The following is a 19,494-nucleotide window of genomic DNA, read 5'->3' as shown; positions in this document are numbered from 1 at the left end:
GTTTGCTCATATTAAAATATCTACTAAGAAACTAATTGCTTAAAAATTCACAATTGACTTGGTGTTTCTGCAGAGAGAACCAGTGTGAGAAGGTCTAGCAACAAGAGGGGCTAAGAAGCTCAGGTACACTGTGAGCTCCCACTACCTCAACCAAAGGCCTCCTAGAGAGACCTGGCCAATGCTCAGTTTCCCTCCTTGCAGCAATTGGTTTTATAAATCCAAACTATTCTGGATTTTCTCTTCTTGTTCCTTCCCCTCCCCAGTTACTAGAATGCTTCATCTGCTATGGTCTGTTAATGTCACTCGACTCTCAGAGTCATCAAATTCCTGCAACATGACATCAGAGGCATATGCCTTAATGTTCCTCATTCCATATCAGAACATTCTTGAATGTTCCTCAGGCACTTTACATGGTACAAACTAAACTTATTTTATAACTTTAAAAACCCTGTCCTATAATCTCCATATTTCAATCTAGCCTATCTCCAACCCAGGCACCCAATTGTCATATCAAAACCCATCCCTCTCCCTAACCCTCAATTGCTTAATTCTGCTAATTCTGCTAGGTAAGGCTTTCCTACCTGTGCCTCTGTTTTATTCCTACTACCCCTGCCTCAATTTAGGGCCTTGCTATCTCTTGCCCAGACAATCAGACCTCATATCTGGTTTCTTCACTCCTCTTCCTAGTTACCTGTCACACTACAACCAGGGTTATTCTTTTTGTGAACGAATATGACCACAGGACCCTTACTTTACAAATTCCTCTGCTGTCTCCAGGCTAGCTGGCCTATAGATGAAGTTCAAACTCCTTGGGTTGAAACATAAAGCCATTTATGATCAGTCCTCAAAGGACCTGTCCAGCTTTAACTCTCATCATTCTTCCATACACACCCTAGGCTACAGTTAGACTGAACTTGTCCCCTTTTCCGGAAATGCCATGCCCCTGTCGATACAGCCTGTGCCTAGATATTCCCTATGCTGGGAATACGCTTCCCTTTTTACTTTTCCTTTGAAAAACTCTTAGTTATTGTCAACTCTGGGGTCAGTGCCACATCCTCTGTGAAACCTTCAGTTATGGACTAAATGCTGCGTTGCGTCCCTCCAAAATTCATATATTGAAACCTAAACCCCAGTCTTCAGAACTGTGAGAAATAAATGTTGTTTAAGCCACCCAATTCATGATATTTTTACCCTCATCCCAAGCCAACTAAGGTACTTTCCACTATTCTCCCTGAGATTAAATGCTCCATCTCTCATGCTTCATCCATAGCTCTGAGAAAACGCTTAAAGCATCAGTGCATCTTGTATTTATCTATCTCCCTGCTGGACTGTGTGACCTTCTCTCAGGCAGAAACCATGTGTTAAGAGTTACCACCTTGCATAACCTAGCATAGCAGTAAATGATCAATATGTGCTACTGAAATTCATCAGTATTAATACAGCAGAAATGTGATTCAATGATTATGAGGAGGGTTCAGTTTAAACACTACTTGCCAGATGAATCCTGAGCTTAATCTTTTTAAGGAAGACATTAGGAAGCATCTAAATACCTATTGGAAAATTGATTGTTTACATGGGTTGACAAGAGGGACAAAGTGATAAGTCACACAAGGAGGCAAGGTCCCAGCAGCAGATGGTACTCAGGAGGAGACAGACTATGTATATTATTGTATATAATTTACTTTAAAATGCTCAGTATAGACCACGGCCAGCAAATCTCTCTGAGCCAGGTCTGGGTCTCTATCTGTTTTTATAAAAGTTTTTGTTTTATTTTGTTTTGTTTTGGTGCTGGGGATTGAATCCAAAGCCTCATGCATGCTGAACCACACTCTGCCACTGAACCACACCACAAAGCCTATCTTTGTGATAAGTTTTATCAGAACACAGTAATGCTCATTCATTAAAGTATTATCTATGATTACTTTCGTACTTCAAAGACTTCTAATTAGAACAGAAATTGAATGACCTTCAAGCCAACAGTGTTCAATATATGACCCTTTATGAAAAGCAAAGTGTGCTGACCCTGGAATAGGCCACATGGTATAAAAGTGTGTGTTAATTTCAAAACAATCCAGGGGCAGTTTGTGGCCCTAATTGGCATTAATCATCTTGAAGTCAGTGTTTATGGGACTCAAAAATATGTTGCAGGCCTTTCTGTTCTTTTTGGAACAGGGTATAAAAATTAGTGAGACTTATAGTCTGTGCCCTTAAGATTTGTATCCTAGGCTGAATGCCCTTGGGTCCCATTACTGATCTAATGTTTCTTGAGGCCTCAGTTTAATAGAAGGTGATGTTAGAATTTTTTTTATGCTAGAGATTGAACCCAGGAGTGTTTAATCACTGAGTCATATCCCCAGCCTTTCTTAATCCTTATTTTGTGTTTTGAGACAGGATCTCCCTTAGTTTCGGAGGCTGGCTTTAACTTGCGATCCTCCTGCCTCAGCTTCCAAAGTCACTGGAATCAGAAGCAAGCACAGCCACACCCAGCTATTTTTACTCTTGTTCATGATGCTCTTTCATTTCAATGAAGTCTTTATAAAAGAATAACACAGGGGCTGGGGTTGTGGCTAAGTGGTAGAGAGCTTGCCTGGCACATGTGAGGCACTCGGTTCAATCCCCAACACCTCATAAAAATAAAACAAATATATAGAGGATAACACAGTAGTGCATGCTTGTAATCCCAGCAACTTGGTTGGGTGAGACAGGAGGATTGCAGGTTCAAGGCCAGCCTTAGTAATTTAGTGAGACCTTAAGCAACTTAGCAAGACTCTGTCTTAAAATTTTATAAAAGGGGCCTGGGTACTGGGGTACATGTAGCTCTGTGGTAAAATACCCATGAGTTAAATCTCTAGTACCAAAAAAATAATAAAATAAAATAAAAAGAGAGAGAGAGAGAGAGAATAACACAGGGACTTCATCAAACTTAAAGAACAGGGCATGACTGTGCCTGCCCACTTGCTAAAGGATGTCCGTATATGTAGCAGACACCAGTCTAGACTTGCTTTAGTCATAAATTGGTGAAGAAGAGACTGTAGGAGTTGCTTACTAGTTTGCACCTAAAATAACCTACTAACTGCTCATGGTATGATTGGCTTAAATTTGTTTCCAGAAGCTTGCTATAAGGACAGTCACATTTACCTCAAAATTCATTCAGGAGCTAGTTATTTTCATGCCCTATGACCAGGAAGCCCTGGTCATGTATGTATACCTCCCTTCCATCCCCACTTTAAGCATAGAGCTGGAAGCTCAGTAAGCAAGAATGTGGCATGGAACATGGGAGAGTGACCAGTTGGACACGTGCATACTTCAGAAAAACTTGAAAAGATACAAAGTGGGGAGTGGAAGCACAGATGAAAGAAGAAGAGTTGTGGCCCTGGTATAAACAAATCTGCAAATAGTGTATTATTAACCTGTTCTAGTGCACTCGATTGCTTTGGTAGTGACAGTTGTGATATATAAATATTGTTTGCAATATTTAGTGGGTAATTACTTATCAAATATGGAATTTAAAAAAGATCTCATATTCTTGTTTATAAGCCCTAGAGCTGTTTCAGAACTGGAAATCTTGGGTCAAGGTGGTAATATTTGGAGCCAAGCACATGAAAATATCCATATCCCAGCTGATTCTGACAGCGCAGAGCAAGAAGGTCTTTGATACAAAATAGAATACACCATTATTAGCTCAAAAAGTAAGCAAAACAGTTACTTACTGACTCAGAAATTTCTTCTGGGGGCTCTGGAGTAGATACGCCAAGTTCTTCCCCCAGCACCCCAAATTCAGGTTGAGATGATGAGGAGCCAAAAACTTTAGCTAAATAGGAAGGAAAATCCTCACAAATTTTTGTAGACAACTTCTGCTTCAGGGTGTCTTTTAAAAGAAAGGGAGAAAGTAGGAGCAATGAAACATTACTTAAAACCTGCTTAAAGCAATCAGCATAAGAAATAATAAGAAATTCCCCATTCTTTGAAATAGACTGCTAAAGTGAACTGATTTAGTTCATTTTTTTTCATTATGTATAAGAGGTTATCTAAAATAACTTTATTTAATTTCATAATACACACCAGCACAAAGAGGCAAAAGAGGAACTTAAATGCTTACTTATCTAAAGTGTCAGTTAGCTGTGAATGTAAACCTAACTCTATGTAAAGGGTTAGCTTTGTCCACATTAAGTTATATAGGCACTTAGTCTGGTTTTAGGGAGAGTAAAAAGCCAGCTAATGCAAAAGAAGTATATTCCTCACTGCCTGTAGCAAAGTAAAAACTCCTTCAGATAAGATGATAAAGCTCTTAGATTATTAAAATAGAATTTTTTTCCTGAAACATGAATTACTTCTGGCCATTCTAACACATGAACAGCCCAGTGAGATTGAATATATCAGACCCACCAGTCACCAAGCAGGGGGTTAAGATCAGGAAGCTTGGAGAAGGGAGGAATAGAAAGCATAAGCTTTCTGAGCATGGTATGCTACCCTTAGGACTGGTGGTGCTGGCACTAAGGCATGGGCAGGGCATGAGGCCTGGACAGTTGGTGCCCGGCCATGTCAGGCCCCACTCCCAGGTAGATGGTGGAGGAAAGATAACGACAAACTGAAGCCTGCAAATGCATTAAGCATAATTTTACATCACAAGCTTTCCAGGTCTGGGCCCTGCCAGCATCAGTCATCAGTTTCCAAAGAACTGGAATATATTTCACTGTAAAGTGATACAATTTAAACAGAGATGAGTCAGGATATTAGGCAGTTTCATTAGTAAGTATCAGTTCATGTGAAAGGGTAAATTCAGCAGAGGGAAGCCCATCAGATTAGCATTAGTATGATGCATATCCAAAAGGCCGTTCTCCAAGATAAATTCCTGATATCAGCACGTTTTCATAAAACCACAGAGCAGAACAAGCTCTCTAACTAATCCCAATTACTTGTGTTTCCCTTCTCTTTAGCTAACTGTAACATTATCATTTGACGAGCATCTTTAACTACATTTTTTTTTGTCCATGGTTATGTCTTGCCTTGTTCCATCCCTTACTCTAGTTAGGTAACTTTCTGAACATTAACCAGTCTTAACAATATCCCCAAGTCCTAGTCTTTTTTTTTCATTCCTGTCCATTGACCATGGACACTTCAGTTAAACAACTCCAAGGTCAACTCAGCCCTTACTACGCATGAATAAAGACATGGTATTCTACCCCCCAAACTGGAGGATACTAAAATTTTTTTGGAACACTGATAGTTTATGAGTTACAATTTAATGTTGGCATAAGCTTCATTAATCTCCTGATTTTCATTTTCGGTAAAAATCTAGTGACATGATATTTGAAAGAATAACGCAAATTCCTTTCTCCTGGGGCACCCAGCCTTACCTAGCAGGGTCAAGAAGTCATCAAAGTGATATACATGCTGTGGATCAGTAGCAATTAGATTCATTTCTTTAAGGAACATGTCAAAATTGGGGTCACTTTTCTTCACCACCCCAATCACAAATATCTCCACACCAGTGTCTTTGGCTTCTTTCACCACTTCTGTCAGATTCTTTTTATCTCGGGAGTCTGTCTGTCCATCCGTGATGACCAAGGCCACCTTCTTGATGCCTGGCCTGGCACTCTTGAATATGTCATTGGCAGCCTGCAGGGCAGTGGCCGTATAGGTACCTTCCCCCAGATACTGCATGTTGTCTACAGCCAACTTGAAATCATCCTTGCTGGAGAACTGCCTCAAATCAGCCACTATTTCCACCTTATGACTATAGTTGATTATGCCTATACGGGCTGTGGCGAGATCCACAGCAACGCGGTCAGCCAGAGACTTCACAAAATTTTGGATGATCCGGAAGTTGTTTAGCCCCACACTTTCTGAACTGTCAATCACAAACACCAACTCCAGGGGAGTGTCTTTGCATTTGCGACCACAACCTACAAGACAAATGTTGAGACCAAAAAAAAAAAAAAAACTGCAGGAATGAAACCAAACCATCACTGATTAGCACCACATTAGGAGAAGAGAGGAAAGAATTAACTTGGGACCTGAACTATTATTTTACTTTCCTGTGACTGGGAACAGCTGACATCTGTCTCCCTCCAGGCTTCTATACTTGACTCAGATTCCATAACAAATAATAAACACCTATGTGTTCATTTCTTAAATTAAAATATATTTTTTAAAAGCTAGCATGCCCAGTGTGTGCCTTCCCAATTTTATTACTCTTCCTCTAAGAGGTAACTACTGTCCAAAATCTGTTCTTCATCATTTCAACATCTGTTCTTAATCTACATCTGAAAGCTTCAACCCTTACATGAAACTGGAGATTTGCTCTCTGGCATGGAGGAAGTATTGGGATGAGAATTTTTAATTGTGTGGGGGAAGGATTGAGGTCATAAACTATACACAAGAGTAGCTGCCCACAACTACTCTATTTATGTCTAATCACCCACAATGAGAACTGTAGTGGCTTCCACGTTATCAAAGAGACTGTTAGTCCATCCAAGCTGTGAAACTGTTTGAGAGGAGGGATTCCAGAGAGCACTGGTCAATAAACAGCTTTTGTTTAAGTCAGTAAACAATCATTCAAAGCAATTCTAAGAGTCCCCAGAGGATAAAAAATTATCAAAGTTTTCTTCTTTTATATATATATATATATCTCCTCCTGTTGCTCACCAACCAACCATAGAAAGTCATCAGGAAACTGGTGTTATTTTCACAGGGCTTTTAGTACCCAGAACCCATGTCCATATTGGTCTGTCATCATAGAGTTTCAGGCTGGCTCTTAGGTCCAGATGCCTTTTAGGGGAAAAGCCTGTTCTGGGATTCCCTGTATGGAAAGACAGTGATGTCCCTGCCTTCGACCACTTTAAGCACAGGAGTCTCTCTCATCTTTGTTTCATTATGATTGTTATTATTATTATTTGCCTTTGGCTGATCTCTTTTCTTTACTTCCTCTTTCTGACAACTATTTTAAGTCTAAAGTGGTCCATCATAGATTCATTTAGATATCACTGTGAAGCAAAATGAACGACTGAATGTCCTTCTGCCTTTGAGATTCAGGATAGCCCTAGAAATCATGTTCAAAACTCAACTCAGACTTCTTGACTTCAGGAAAAACACAGACATTAAGCCACCAGCTAGACTGGACTTGTGTACCAGTTGGTTTTTGTAGTCATATTTCCTGTTTGTTTGTTTTTCCCTTCCCTAGTTCAGGTAAATGTCACAGACATGAGCAGTGAGCTTACAAAAGACCAGGCTACCCACACACACTAAGTCAGGAACCTCAGGCTCCCTAACCACAGCAAAGACAACTTCCTTTGCTCAGTCAGGGTTCCCCCAGCCTCGCTGACTGCTTCCTCTCAGTTTCTCTCTGACTTTGCACACCCCTCACTAGCCATATAATACACATCCTCCGAGGGAACTCCTTACCACACCAACACAGACCATAGTGAGGATGGTACCTTAAATGGATGGACTTTTTTCTTTGATAGTTAAATCTTACCACATATTTTAATAATGAGCTCAATAATTTCTTCTCTCTGGGGAGAAAAAGGAAAATGTATTAGCATTAAATGTATGACTATAGTATTTTTTTCCCAGAGTCTTAAAAGTTGTCTTACTATAATCAGCAGTGAGCCATTTGATGTAATCCTTCCATTGCAGAAAATGAAATAGCACAGAGGTTTAAAAGTTGGGTATAATAGATCATAACTGAAATGAGGTTCAGTTGTGAAACTTAATCGCTCAGAGTTCTGAAGTTCAATTGCAATTTCAGCATTTATCAGCTTGTAACCTTGGCTATTAGGTGACCTAACAGTGTCTAGATTGCAGGGCTGTGGTGCAGATGGAATGAGGTAAATGCACATACAGCTCTTAGCCCGAGGTCTGTCCCCACTAAGCACTACCTACACAATAGAGAGGTGCAGACGTGCGCGTTCAGTAATGTGACTTAAACCACTTAGTTGCTTAGTGTAATGAGCAACCAAGGCATGCTTCAGGGTCTAAAAGAATTCATTCCAGGCTGAAGTCTCTCCTGTTTCTTCTGTACCAATCCTCAGTTTCCTACTACTCTCACTTTGGCTCTTCTAGGAAATGTCCCTGTGTTTCTGAATGCTCCTTCCTTCATCCTGCAGTACGTCAGCTCCACAGAAGGGCCTGAGATCACATGGGTACCAGAAGTCAATTTGTGATGTCCTGCCCTGTGTGGCAGGTTTAAAGTGACTGAGATGAGACTACAGAAGGCAGGAGACCACATTTGCCAAAGACATGAAGCTGAAAAGGATTATTAACAGAAGCTTAGATTTCAATAGGAAGGAGCCATTGGACCTAATCCAAGAAGATAAAATTTAACAGATTCAGGAACAAAATTTTAAGGAATTAATCTATAATGACAGAATTGGGATAAAGGTGACATATCTGGTAACATGGATTAACAGCAATGAGATGGGAACTATTCAGTCATTTAAATCTAAGTTTTTAAATCGTAAACTGAGCAAAAAACAATCATTCCAAGTAACTATGTAAGAAGACCCTCTAATACCATGCTGAGTTACATTACAAAATTACATAAAATGAAGAGGTCAACCATGTTTTCTCAGAACTTTGCTATACTTTTCCATGTTCAGAGAGACATTTAATAAATCTGTAATTAGAATGTATATGGAAAGGAACATGTATGAATTTATATTAAGTATAACTAGAAAGGGGAAACATAAATTTATATTTTCATGTTTAACTTTTTAATGTAGAGAAAATAACTCTATACTAAATTTTATGATTGTAGTTTTGCACTTGACCTTATATCATAATTAATTTCCCATATTGTTAAATGTTCTAAAAAACTTCATCTCTAAAGTAAAAAATGTGATCATTTTTGGATATATAGCTCTCTGATGACTGCTGCTAAGGTATCCTTCAGAGAAGTTACAGTAACTGACATCTCCAATTGCAATATAGAAGGAACAAAAGGAGTTACACATTTTAAATATGGGGAGTGAAAGCCTTCTGCAGCTAGAATAAAGCAGTTGGTGTTGAACTAAGATGATGGCTGACCTAGTGGGTAAATGGTAGAGTTATATAAGAAAACCTATTTTATTTTAGACATACAATGCTAGTTATTATTATTTTCTAATCACTGAAATTTCAAAGACCAAAACATTTCATTGTTTTAAATTGATTTATTGAATTGCTAGTGAAGTCAAATTTTATTTCATATGAATGTTTCCAAGGTATATTCTTGAACACACTGTCTGTATTTTGTCCCATTTTCTTTAATTATAAAGTTGGTCCTTTGTTGGCCTATAAGGACACTGTATATATTAAGGCTGGATTTTAATTCTTTTCAACATGTTTTTATGGCATGAGTAGGTTTAAAATACTTTAATTGGTTGTATACATATCAACCTTTCCCTTTTCTATTAAGTGACTGGAACAGTTTATTCTTTCACTAAAGTCACTGAATAACTACTTTGGCTATTTGGTGCCAACAACAAAGGCATCAAATTTATTCTATGAAAGAGGTCACAGTCTAGTAGGAAGTAAACAAATAGGCAAAGACTTATATAAGTGCTCAGAGAGCCAGAAAACCACGAGGTCTGCTGGGGTTGGGGCAGTGGTCCAGAGAGGCAGGTTCTGACTGATTTGGGGTGGATGGAGACCGGAGGTACATCCCAGGCAGACAGAAGGGCACTCACACAAAGAACACTGCATTATAGTACTTGAGTAAGCTGGTGACTCCAGGTGTGTGGTAGGAAGAACAGAAATGTAGCAGTCAGGGAGCCTTTGTGTTATGTTGAAGGTGTCAACTTGAGCTGCACTTTGAATACAGGTGATCCCTAAGAGCAGAAGAGCTCTGGTCTCACTCCTGTTTAAGAAAGAAGATCACAGCAACTGGTGGAGGGGTTTGAAGTTCCTAAATAGTTCAGGCAAAGAAAATGATACCAGAAGGCAATGGTGATAGTGATGGGTGGGGAAGACAGGCCTGGAAGAACATTCCAGATGGAGCATGAAGGGAACTGGAGAGTAACTGAAAGAAGGAATGAGGGGAAGAAGGGGTCAAAGAGAAGGCAAACATGGTGGAGCCTTGCTCTAAGGTAGGGAGGAGTGGAATAGGGGCATGGTGGGATTGTGAAGATGATTGGGCCTGGCTAATTATTTGGTGGACCTCCAGGACATCCAACTAGAGAAGCCCAGTAGCAGTAGGATGTAAGTTCTGGTGCAGTCCCCACTGGAGACAGATTGAAGAAATGCTAGTGTTCATTTAGTTGTTCAAACAGGGACCACAGTTAGATTGCCTGGAAGAGGGACTCTCAGCCATGCTTTTACCAATGTGACCAACCACCCCCATTTGACAAACATACTCTACGTTATAATTTTAAAAAATAATAATTTTTAATTTATCCTATGATTTTACTGTACTGTTCAATTAGCCTTTTCGAACTGTACATCCCCCTGCCTTTCGTGGCTGTCCCTCTATAAGAGATTGAAGATGGAGAAGAGAAGACTGAGGGTTGTCACTGGGAAATGCCAACATTGAAGGGACAGGTGGAATAACAGAATCTTTTTACATAACTTGCTGAGAATTATCTAAATATTTCACTCCATCAATAGTATTTTCCTCTTAAAAGCATTTGTTAGTCTGGAAGGAATCTGTAATTGATAGCTATTTGGGGGATACATTTGTTCAGGAAGAGAATGAGGGTAGGGAAATGAGAGAGGCCTTCCAAGGGGAGTTTTCATGGGGGAGCAGCCTGGATTTGGCAGGGACAGGCCAACTCTAGTTAAAAAGCCCTGCTTACTTGCTCACTAGGTGACTTTGGGTATATTGCTCAATCTTTCTGTCTGACTTAGTATGTCTTCATCAGAAGTACAGACAATACTACCTTCCACATGGAGCTGTCATGTACATTAAATATGGAGTATTAGACCTGAGAAGGCCTTGCCAATCAGCCTGCCTTATTTTTTTATTTTTTAACATCCTTATCCTCACCAACCCTACACTGCATTAGGCCTTGGCCAGCATTCATGCAGTGAATCTAGTCCTTACTCCCAAACTTAACCCAGATCCTCTGAAAATACATGACCCTTTGCCACCTTTTAGGTGGGCCAAGGCATGTAGGCCAATGTTGTTGACTTTCCAAACTATGAGTCCTTTGGGGTGGGGTGGGTGGAGAGAGGAGGAACATTCCAGGCAGAAGGAGTGGCAGTCACACAAATCACATTGCATTATGGTAGTACTTCACTAAATTTGTAGCACAGGGTGTGTGGTAGAAAGAATAGGGTCAGGTGTATTTAGACTATGGCAAATGGTGGAGGTGGTGGTTATGCATAGAGTGGCCATGCCCTTTGGCCCCAAGGAATGCTCACCAGAATAAGGAGTACAGCTCTCCAAAGCTTGAGCACCTAGGTGGCTGAGAAAAGCTGATACTGATGTTAAGGAGCCTAGCTCAGTGCCTGTCACCTGTTAGATTTTAACAATGTACATTCTCTTTCCCTTCACTCTTCCCATCCTGCTAGCCTCTTGTTCTAAAATCTTGGAAACCAATGTCAATAAAATGATGTCGTCTCCATTACTAAGATAATTGCTTTATGGTTTAAAACCCTGCACTCAACAGATAAAGTTTGGAGCCTTTAGCTATTGCTCCAAACATTTTGAGGCCGGAGGGCAAAAAAATAATCAATGTAAATAATAAATAATTGGGTCTGATGGGGAAGGTGGGGGCCAGTCAGTAAGAAAATCAAATGCTGCCCTTTCCCCATCCTCCTTTCAAAGCCCTTCCTCCTGCTCCTGCTCCAAACTGTTGCTAAGGTGACCTGCCCCAAGGTTCCTCCTACGAGTTGTTAATTGATACTGCCTGGGCTGCTTTTTTGGCCATCTCATGGGCATCTCCTGGCCTCCAATCACTTAGGCAAGATGGCGAAATGAAGGAGCAAGATAAGGAGGAAGAGGGCAGGAGAACAAGAAAATCTAAGATGTATAAAAGGGACAGGACACTCCCACCAGCTATGGCCCCCTTCTTCCTGGGAGAAGTCTGTTTTATTCTTTAAATAAAACTTGCTTTCTACGCTTACCTCGGCATTTCTCTGGTGCTTAATCTTCACCTCTGGGAAACAGAACTCATCGTCACCCGTAACCAGTGGTATCAATATCACACATCACCGTGCGCTCTGGACTCTCCTAACTATTTCTGTCATGGCATTCATCACACTGTGGATAAACAACCTTTATGTCTTTGTTCCCACGGGGCTGTCAGCTCTTTGAGGACAGGGAGACAGACTCTTATTCTCTACTATTTCCCTAGTACCTCTCTATCTCAGAGCCTGACTCACTACACTCCCCTAAAATACTGGTGAAAGAAAGAAATAAATGAGCAAATAAATGGATGAAGAATACATGGATGAAGTCCAATTCCCCATGCTGGGATAAAATAGTAAAGTCCCACTGGTCATTTATGTACACTTTCCCCTGCTGCTTGTTTTGTGGGGAGGAAATTATTGTCTATATTGCTGCTTCATCCACTGTAGGCATCTTTGGAGTCGGAGGGAAAAGAGGTTCCATGTGTGCCTCTCTGCTCTTGTTGTCAGCACCTGAACTCCCACACCCTCACACTTGGATTTTCCTGGCACAGAACATCAGCATCTCCAGACCATGACCTAGAGAAAAATCAACAAGAAGAAAAGGTCCCTTTTCCTCTTCTACTCCAGGAGATGTAGTATCTTCCAATCAGACAAAAATGAATCAGAAAGGAAGAATTAGAATTTACTACAGAAACTCTAGAACCTTCCCATCCATGTGTGTCTAAAGAGTCAGGTTTTTTTTTTTTTTTTTTTTTTTCTGTTTTTAATGGTGTGTGGAAACGAGCAGGAAAATGTGGCTGCTTAACAAATATTTGTTGAAAGGTAAATCAATACATAAGCATAATCCTGATTTTGTGTTGCTGTTTTCCTTGGAACACTTCTTAAAGAAACCAGTTCAGGAAAAAGAGCCCCCATTCTGAAATGAGAAGGATCAGATAAAATAAGAAATCATTTGGACATTCAGTTTCTTGTAAACAGCTCACTTCCTTGTTGCCAATAATAGCAGTGTGAGCATTTCTACCAGGGGGTGTGAGGGGACTGGTCACACCTCCACCACAAGTTAGCCAAGGCTGCCTGGTGTAATTTCTCCTCCACGGTCCAATGCAATTACCTCATGCATCTAATTCAACACTGGGCTGGTAGCAGTAACCATCATTTAAATACCAACTAGAATCCTGCATCCAAAGAATTGATAATTCTAAAGCTAAAACATGAATGCAATAATTTTGCAAGCACAAAACCCTCAATTACCCACTAGAGCAGATACTCACTGTAAGTCCTGCATCTCCTTTTGGTCCTTGTAATCCCTACATAGTGCAAGAAGAGTTAACAGTCAATATAGTTGGAACCAGTCATGAGTATAAAATCACAACTTTTTAAATCGCATCTTGCCTGTTTTCCAGGAGATCCTGGGTCTCCAAGTTCCCCCTTTTCACCTTTCTTTCCCACATCACCCTGTTCTCCATGCTCACCCTTTAAAAATATGATAAAAAAGACAAGTTTAAAGTATAAGCATTAAAGTCAAATAGCAAAAACTCTGCAACTTGGTTTATTTGCAACTCGTATCTCTTCAAGACCTGGAGCTCTTGTTGATACAAATATATAATATGAAAAAAAAATTGAGAGCAATTTGTTTACACTCCCTCAGCCATAGTTATCCAATTTATAATGAACCAGAGATATGAAGTGGCCATGTGATCAACTCCACAACTTCAGGGAAGGCTATTGCACAATTGTCCAGATTCCTGAGTTATCTGTTGTCTCCTGTATGTGTGTTGTAAGGATTTATCCCTTCATTGGCTGGCTTTTAAGAATGAAGGCAAGATTTTGTAAAATGAGCACATTTATAAGTAGAAAGGGCTATGCACAAGGTTTCAATTCCACATGGGTGTCTGAGAGTGTTAGGAAGAAGTGTGATGCATACGTGAGAGCTCATTTAAAGTCAAAGTTAAGCTATTGAGAGCTTAAGCCACAGCATTTCTCTAATATCCTGAAATACTTACCTTCTGACCTGGGAGGCCTTGGCCCCTGGTGCCCTTTGGCCCTGGAAAACCTTGAGGTCCTTGTTCTCCCTATACAGGATGTAAGAAAGAATGTTTCTATTAATTGTCCGGGATAACTCAGAATATTTGGACTTTGTTGACTTTCTCTGCTGTATAGTATCCCATTAAATAACAGGACTATAATTTATCCATTATCCTATGGATGAACATTAATTTCTAATATTTCTATATTAAAAATAGTGCTTCAATGAATATTTTTACATACCTTTGCACAATTGTACACTTCCCTAGGAGGAAACCTTTACATCAAAACAAATATACAGAATAGTACAAAATAAAATGAACACAAGTAAATACTTTCTGAAGTTGAACTGAAATACTCAGTTCTTCATGAGCCCAGCCCTAACATCTAACAGCAGATTTTCACAACTAGACTCCAAGGTTTTTTTTAATCCTCTGACATGTTGTGTTTCTAAATGGATTGCAAGTGTGGTGTTACACTCTTGCCTCCTCAATTCAACACAAGAGGACTTAAAACAAGTTTCCTACCATGGTCAGACTTCTCAGAACTTATTCCCTGAATGGCATTGCACCTTGGTATCCCTTGAGCCAAGCCCAGTGCTATAATATAGCGGACCCACCAGGAAAGTTTATGCAGTATTGTACAAATCCTGGGCTCAGCTAAGGAGACTCATGCTTGAAGAAGAAGTGCTTTCTTTATTAATTGCTTAGTTGGTTGAAGTGGACAGGTAAAGATTATTGGTCTCTATTCAATTTAGAGTCAAGAGAGAATCCTCTTTTCTCACCAGGGAATCTGGAGGTTTTAAGAGGTCCTGAACCTGGATAGGGACTGATATTGGTTACATATACCCTAAATATTAAGTCAACACTTGGATGTGAAGCTGAAGATTCAAGGAAAATGAGAAAAATCTGTACTCTTTTTCAGAGAAGGCACTCCTCCCACAGGTAGGTATCAGGAAGACAAAGAGGCAGGAATGTACAGGAAACAGATCACCCTCACTACACACACTGAAAGCCATGCTTCAGCAGGAATGAATCTGCAGCCTCATCTGGAGGAGGAGGCAGAAGGTCTGTCTACATACAGACTGGAAGGCCAGAGCTTAAAGTGGCCTGAAACACCCTGAGGAGTTGCATGCCTAGAATTCTACTGTGCTCTGCTCTAAGTAAATGTAAAGGAAAAAAAAAATATGAGAAGGAAGTATTCTCTTAAGGAAGATGTTCCAGTTAAAAACACTTTGGTGGAGGTTTGTTTTCTCAGATTTTTATGAGATGAATGAGCTATTTGTGGAAGGTAGCTTTGGCTTGTCAGGGAGTCTCAGACACTGGGATCAGAACTGGGAGAATTGAGATCAGAGATCCAGGAGGGTTTCTGGCCAGGTATGAGGAAATTAAAAGTTCACGGGAGAACACTAAAAAGAAACGAATGGTTGGCTCTGTCCCAACCCCAAAGGACAGCCAGAGAGCGAATCACTGTGGGACCCAGCTGCAGTGGTGACTTATCACTGGGACATCTATATTTAGACAAAGGGAGTCCACCTTTCAACAATTATTCAGAATAATTATTCTTTGACAACATCTCAGATCTCCACAACAGCTAATACAAAAGACGTCCAATAAAAGTTGGTGACTAACTAGCTGCTTTTAAGAAATGACACAATTTCCTAACAAAGTTAAAAGCTATTGTGGCTTCCTCACCACACCCTGAGGGGAAAACCTCAGAGAGCCAGTTATCATGTTTGGATCCTTCTATGTTCAGGAATTTATTTTGGGATATTTCACACATAAACATTTTCTATATAATTGCTAGAACTATAGTCATTCCAGGCACCTGGATTTCCTTATAGTGAAGGCATTTTCCCCCACTTTAAATTACCAGTTTCCCTTCAAAATACTTGAAGTCTTCCTATAACTTTCAGAGTAGATTACCAGGCTAAAAGCCTCTTACCACGTAAGTCCATATCTTAGCTTGGCAGAGGTGGACACTATACAATCAGATTTGTTTTTTTCCCTTTATAAGTCTCAGGAAAAAGATAAACAATGTTTTTAGCGCGAGTCAAAGCAACTGCAGGAAACAACCTTTCAGAAGGTATGATTAAGTGCAAAATTTAAACCTAGCTTCTTAATCACTGTACCACTTTGTTGACTCTTAAATCTGTCCTGTTAACAATGTGATAGTTTTGTTTTCAGATGATTGCTTAATCTCCAGGAAAGAAGTTTTTAAGTGTAATGCACAACTACCTGAATGCTTCAATGATTTTTTTTTATTACTGATGTCAGGAAACAATAGTGTTTTTTTCTAAATGTTCTATAAGATGCAGTAATTAAAAAAATAAAATTCATAGATAATCAAAGAATGTAAAGGGGACGTCTGGCTTCTGTTCAGAATATAGAAAAGTAAAAAGTCAATCCTTCCCTTGTTCTTACAATGACTTACAACCTGTGGAGTCACAGCTTTTTTTGAATCTGTCATAGAGCTGTGGTTTCAGGGAAATCGGCCAACTCCACATATAAGGAAGCACGAATCGTCCACAGAGAGGCAGAACCTGACCACTCAATACCTGGGGGAGAGCCCAGGATTGGTAAGGAGGATTTGACTAAAATTTTTAATAAATTGCTAAAGGCCAATACAGGCTACCAGGAGAGGAGGAGAGCTGGAGGCACAAGGGGAAATGGCACCCATCACAGGCTCTTCTTCTTTGGGGACCTTACCAGTGCTCATAAGAAACCTAGGGCAAGTAAGAATCTGAAGAAACTCTCTTCTGGTGCAGGCAGAGGGAAGTAGGAATCTCCAGTGTCTTGGCCTGTCTGTGCTGACAATATACCATGGAAATAGGTTGCTTATAAACAACAGCAATCTAATTCTTATAGTTCTGGGGCTGAGAAACCCCAGATCAAGGCATTAAAGGATTCATTGTCTTGTGAGGGCCTGTTTCCTGGTTCATAGATGGTGCTTTTTGCAGTGTCCTCACATGGTGGAAGGGGCAAGGCAAATCTCTTAATTACCTCCCCAAGGCCCCAGAGTGCCTGGTAGCATTTCAACATGGATTTTATGTTCAGACTATACCACCCAGGGCAGGGTACGACACTCCCTGTGAAACAAAAGTCCTAAAACTCTAGGGAAAGGCAGCAAACATTGTTATCTTGAGGGCACAGCGGATGACCCATGCCCACTGGGGGCCGGAAACAGAGTCAATCTGTGGGAATGAATCCTGGCACCGACCTGTAGAGCAGCTCCACTGCTTGGGGAGGTTCATAAAGTCAGGCTCAGCCAAGACCGTTAGAGGCCTCTATAGATTTGCTGGAACTCATAGAACCACACACTTAAAAGAGGGTGAAAGTTACTTTAACTAAATCATTTTTTACTAAATAATAATTTTTAAGGTAAAAAGAATCAATGAAATACTTGGGAAAATGTAAATAATGCCTCTAGATTTGATAGTATTATATCAATAATAATTGCTATTTATCACCCTACTGTGTTATGTAAGAGAATGTGTTTGTAGCAAAAGGACTGCAGTTAGGGTAAAAATGACACTGTAGCTGGAACTTACTCTCAAAAGTTAGAGAAAAAGAATATGAATGTTGGTACACACACATACTTTGATAAAGCAAATGTGGTGATGTTAACTTTTATGGAATCTGGTAAAGGGGATACGGGAATTCTTTGTACTATATAACTTTTCTGTAAGTGTGAATTACTTCAAATAACATTTAAGGTTAAAACAGCATATAAAATGAATGAGTGTAAAGGTAAATGAATGCATTAAATGACTGCACACAGGCATCGGCTATCATCCCAGCAGCAGCTAAAAAATATAAGTATACAAGTGTTTTGTCTACCCAAAGTTTTGGGTACCCACAGGCCAAAAGAATACCAAGGGACCTAAAACAAAGCCCTGGTGTGGATTTCCTGAGGTGACTCCAGCTCTTTATATACAGGAGGCTTCTATCATCACCAAGAACCTTTGTATTTCCCCAGGATTGAACTGAAGATGGACTTCAGTTCAACCACTTGAACCAGAGATGGCATTGTCCTGCCTGAACACGGCCAGTTCATAAGCCCAGCACTGGTTATCCACCACCACCAGACCGACCTTTGCCTGCCTAGGCATAAGGGCAATGCTAACAGAAAGTAGATACTTAGGCTGCAAGGCAACAAGGGAGCCTTCAACAGCCATTTTCCCTTCCTGTTTGAGTCCCATCTCCCAAGTTTCCTCTGTCATCCCGAAGATGATAATAGAGATATTTATAACACAGCAATACTTATATCTAAAGAGATACATACTTCATTTTTACCAAAGGGTATGAAGGTGCCCATTATTAAGTAAGATAAGAAACAAGTTATTCTAAGATTTCAACACAGGCCTGTTGTCTTGGACTGAAATGTGGAAGGAGAGAGAAAACAGACTCAACTGGAATTTTAACCAAAACCCAGGCTCAATGTAGTGACAACACTTTTATCAACAAACTTTATGACTTTCAATTTTACTGTTGAGCTGTTTTCTTATCATTTTCTATAACTTGCTCAAAGAAAAAAGGTTAAAATCAGTAATTATAAAAAATGTCCAAAGTCCAGTATTTCCGGTTCAAATGGAATTCAAGTTCCTCCTGTCAAGGGCTGCAGTCCTGTCTGAGAAACTGCCACGACCTGGTTATATATTGAAAACAAACAGCACTTCTAGCTAAACAGCTACAGGTTAACCAGGGCACTCTAGGCTGAGAGGGCTAGCTGTAGAAGCACTGGGGGGGGGGGGGCATTTTGCATTTGTAAGGAATATTCTTTGCTAAGATGCAATCATATAACCTATTGAAAGCCCAAACCTAGCCCCATTACTTTGTAGTGGCCCTCACATGTACCAAACTTTTTAAAAATTACAATTCTTTCCTCAGCTTCTTCTCTAGTTTGCCTTTCCTCCTTTCTGATGGTGCTGACTGTATTGCTAATAAGGAAAAAAAGGAGTTATACATTTTGAAGATGGGGAGTGAAAGCCTTCTGCAGCTAGAATAGCGCAATCAATGTTGAACTAAGATGCTGGTTGACCTAGTGGGGACATGGAAGAGTTAGAAAGAAAGAACAGTGACCTGTCTGAACAGTCATCTGGTGTTTAATGTGGAATCCAGGAACTACTTTGTATTGAAAGGGATTGCTTTCTCCTTTTTAGTAATAGCCAGTTCACTTGAGAAGAAAAATTGACTTTCTCTGTGGCCTTTCTAGTACATAAAATCATGCAGGTCGATCAGAAGCACTTATCCACAGACTCCTAGAACAACCAAACTTTGGCATTATCTCCTTATCCCAGAAATTCTGATCATAATCATCTCCTGTTGCAACTAGAAACATTTATTGTATCCCTATGTGCAGAGGACTGAGTTTATGTTCCTATTTAATTTTTGTAATAATACTGGGAACAAACATATA

At 40.0% G+C, this 19,494-nt stretch overlaps 1 protein-coding gene across 4 annotated transcripts in view; it reads right to left on the bottom strand.

Moving 5' to 3' along the window:
• Col28a1 (collagen type XXVIII alpha 1 chain) overlaps positions 1-19,494 on the bottom strand; it is a 164,203-nt gene that overhangs the window by 20,428 nt on the left and 124,281 nt on the right. For all 4 annotated transcript variants that reach the window (XM_046422560.2, XM_046422562.2, XM_046422561.2 and 1 more), the window contains 6 exons: positions 14,055-14,123; positions 13,444-13,524; positions 13,323-13,358; positions 7,478-7,514; positions 5,358-5,906; positions 3,711-3,868 (listed from right to left, as the gene is read on the bottom strand). In XM_046422560.2, the coding sequence (XP_046278516.1) occupies positions 3,711-3,868; positions 5,358-5,906; positions 7,478-7,514; positions 13,323-13,358; positions 13,444-13,524; positions 14,055-14,123 (930 nt within the window). The remainder of the gene's footprint in view (positions 1-3,710; positions 3,869-5,357; positions 5,907-7,477; positions 7,515-13,322; positions 13,359-13,443; positions 13,525-14,054; positions 14,124-19,494) is intronic.

This window comes from Marmota monax, unplaced genomic scaffold, assembly GCF_021218885.2.
Source record: "Marmota monax isolate L192 unplaced genomic scaffold, Marmota_monax_Labrador192_F-V1.1 WCK01_AAM20220418_F8-fsc00144, whole genome shotgun sequence".
In the NCBI taxonomy this organism is placed as follows: Eukaryota; Metazoa; Chordata; class Mammalia; order Rodentia; family Sciuridae; genus Marmota; species Marmota monax.
This window is presented reverse-complemented; position numbering and strand designations above follow the sequence as displayed.